Genomic DNA, 3,411 nt, shown 5'->3' with positions numbered 1-3,411 from the left:
CGAGGTCGCCGTCGCCCGCTCCCTGTCTAAATCATTGGCCCTCACCCACCCCCTCGTGTTTCTGCTCGTAGCCCCCTCCGCCTCCTCCAACCTCTCCATCCACTCGTTCGACTACCGCGCCTTCCTCCTTGTGGATTCCCGCCTCTTCCCCACCTCCCTCCAGGTCGTCAACGTGGGTCCTGGTTTCCGGGGCCAGTACCACACCTTCGCGGCGGAGTCGCCAATGCCGTGGCTGCCGCGTCCGCCGGCAAAGGGCTTCAGCATCAGAGACCAGAAGGCGATGGATGGGATGATTGATGCGTTCGGGCTGGGAAGGGTGGAGGCCTTGGTGGCCTCGGCCACGGGGCAATCAACCGAGGTGGAGGAGATGTATTCCGGGATGCTAAGGAGGCTGGAGAGGCTTGCTCGGGAGGCGGAGGGGGGAAGGAAGCTGGTGCGCCGTCAGGTGCTAGTTTGCTGAATGCTTTTCTTGATGTGCTTCTGTAGTAAAATTGATTTGTTTGCGTCCTTGAAAAAATGCATTGCTTTGGTTGTGCATCGGTTATTAGACTGAGAGGAAACAGCATTTTGCAAGTGAAGCAATCTTGTGCACATATTTGAGTCGGAATCCAAGGAATTTTGGGATTTCAGTTGGCACTCTGGATATAACTTAGGTTTCATTGTAAAGACTTGACTCCCCTTTAAATGCTAAGGTAGAGTTGTCATATGAAATAGTACTACTTACCAGATAAAAAGGTTAAACCGGTCTCTGCAGGGCATGCTGATTTGAACAGCAGGGCCAACTACTAATGCCAACTTCTTGCTGCGTGATCTATTTTTTCCTGTTTGAATCAGATCTTATTCAGTAGAGAAAACCCTTGCTTCTTATTAAGTTAAGTGCTTATAAATAGTTGAACAATGTAGCATTTGTTTGTTCAAAAGAGATGGCATGGATATGTAATATGCTTGTATTGCATATCCATGGCCCGTGTGTTCAATTGTGCATGTACAGGACAGAGTATCAGTTCATCTTATTGTAGCATTTATAGATTTTGCTACGTTTTCTTTAATCTGCATATGTCATCTCTCTCTTCAACAAAATTTGCATTCTTGCTAGCATCTGTCAGAATCTCGTGAGGGCTAAGCTGCAAAATGTGAAAGTGGTGGAGTGGGACCTCATACCTGCTGTAGAAGGCCTGGGTGGCCAAGTGAGTTGGAGAAGTAGCTAATACGTCATTCTACATACATCCTTTTGGAAAGCTCATTTCAAGAGCATTTTGATGTCTTGTGTCATACAATGTGACAGTTTGAGCTATCAAAAGTCAAAGCAAAGTGGTAGTTTCCTTTTTCTGGATGAATAGAATAGGTGGTAACACTTTAGTTACATGTACAAGCTATGCTATTTTGTGAGTTTAAGTGTTGACCTATAGCTATAGGAAGTATTGTGCAACGCACAGTTGCAACTAAACTACTGAAGTATGCATTAATCTTGTACATGAACTAATTGCCATTTTTCTGTTGCTGACTGAAATGGTTACATCCTTCATGTATGTCATGTAAGGGTTGATAGGAGTTAATATTCTACTCCCTCCGTTCCCGAATATAAGACCTTTTAACTATTTCAATATTGACTGCTTACATACTAAAATAAGTGAACATACATACTAAAATGTGTCTAACATACGAATCAAGAAAAAGCTAAAAGGTCTTATATTAGGGAATGGAGGGAGTACTTTATATTGCGTGCATGTTGCTGGATAAACTATGTGAGGTTGGACCTATGATACTGTTGATCTTTGCTAGTGTATAGGTTTATTGGTCCACATGTGTGCAGCTGTCTTGAACTTCAGTCTGTTTGAATGTGATATCAAAAACCATTATCCATGTAGTTTTGCATGAGAGGGAGCTTCCAGACATGAACTGGAATGAGACATTTATGTTGAGTACTTCAATATCGTTTACAGATTCAGGTTTTAACAAGTCTTCAGATTTAACAGGATACATCGTTGTATGCTATTCTTATCATTTTGCTGTTCTTGTTTGTACCAGTTTGTTCCTTCATCATCAGTTTTGCAAGGATTGTCTTTAGATATGTTACTGAGATAAGCACCAACCTTTTTGTTTACCATGTCTGTGCTGATGTTGCTTTGTAGGAAAACAAGAACTTATTGGCAAAGATAAAAATTGCCGGGTTGAAGTAAGGGCAGAGATCTTGTTCTCAGCAAGGTAAACCTTACTTACCTATTACTTTGTTTCATATGTATGTATAACTTCCTTCTATCCTGGATCAGTTCTGGTATTTGGCTACTCATTTCTTTTGCACCCTCACTTGACACCTCCCCATTCCTTCACTACTGGTTGGTTGAACTCAAATGGTTCTACAGCATCACCTGATCGATTCTTATCTTCTGTTTGTATCTAATTTATTTGCTTGCACGCGTGTGTTGGGCTAACACACTTTAGTAACGATCTTGCTTTCCATGTATGTTGAACCGCTAGTGAATAATTATTATTGTTCTTAGGGAGCAGTATTTGATTATAAAAGGTTGCATCTTGAGTGTCCACTTATTTTTCGCTGTGTGGTGGTATAATAACCATATAATGCATGTTATCTGTGATCCTCAATGAGAAGGCCCTGAACCTGAAATTTAAGGTCTTCACGTTCACTCTCCAACACATGGCAGACTATAAGGCTTGATTTGATTATTAGTGGTGACCTGTGTTTGTGACTAGCGGTCTGATGGCATGTTTCCATTTCTTAAAGCTTGTTATGACGTCCTTTTCATCTTGTTTTGCAGCGTGTAGAGGCTCTGTAAGAGTGGTCGCAAGATTTGAAGCCGGGATCCTTGAACTGTACCTTGAGTTGAAGTGCCTGCCTATTTCCTCCTCTTTTTGGCTGGATGATTTCTGGACTTCCAGTATCGCATATTTGTTCTTTTGAACAGAAGATTCAGGGGGTTCAAAGGATGCGGAAACCAGGATAGTAAATGTGAACCCAGTTCTTTTTTCCTTGCGTGCAAAGATGTGGCATCATTTCGCCACTGCCCCTTCAAAAGCTGAATGCAGTAGTGTTCCATGTTATGTGGTTAAGCAGATTCAAGTCCAATTTGGATTTGCCATTCTAGTAGTATGCTTTTATTTGCAGTGGAGCTGTGACTTGGTGGTACCCGAATCAGCGTTCATCGACCCATGCTTAAAGTAGCATCATGCTCATCTTTAATGCTACCTTCGACTCAAAATATAAGACGTTTTCGTAGGACAGTCTTATATTTTGAGACGGAGGCTTAATTATCAATGCACTTTTTTTTTGCGAACGTGTAAAAGCTTTGCGCGTCGATGTATTAGAAATAGAAGTACAGAGAGTCCGGTGGCTTGTGCCGCGGTTACAACCATCCCCACGGTAGCATATGGTGGGCAGCCATTAACACCATG

General features: G+C 42.3%; 1 protein-coding gene across 1 annotated transcript in view; it reads left to right on the top strand.

The window, feature by feature from the left end:
• LOC123045762 (uncharacterized) overlaps positions 1–3,180 on the top strand; it is a gene marked incomplete in the record, with an annotated part of 3,745 nt that extends 565 nt beyond the window's left edge. Inside the window, 3 exon segments of the mRNA XM_044468935.1 lie at positions 1–445; positions 2,133–2,205; positions 2,778–3,180. Coding sequence (XP_044324870.1) covers positions 1–445; positions 2,133–2,180 — 493 coding nt within the window.
• Positions 3,181–3,411: the final 231 nt, after the last annotated feature.

This window comes from Triticum aestivum, chromosome 2B, assembly GCF_018294505.1.
Source record: "Triticum aestivum cultivar Chinese Spring chromosome 2B, IWGSC CS RefSeq v2.1, whole genome shotgun sequence".
NCBI lineage: Eukaryota > Viridiplantae > Streptophyta > Magnoliopsida > Poales > Poaceae > Triticum > Triticum aestivum.
Note: the sequence above shows the minus strand (reverse complement) of the source record. Positions and strands in the feature narration are given on the sequence as shown.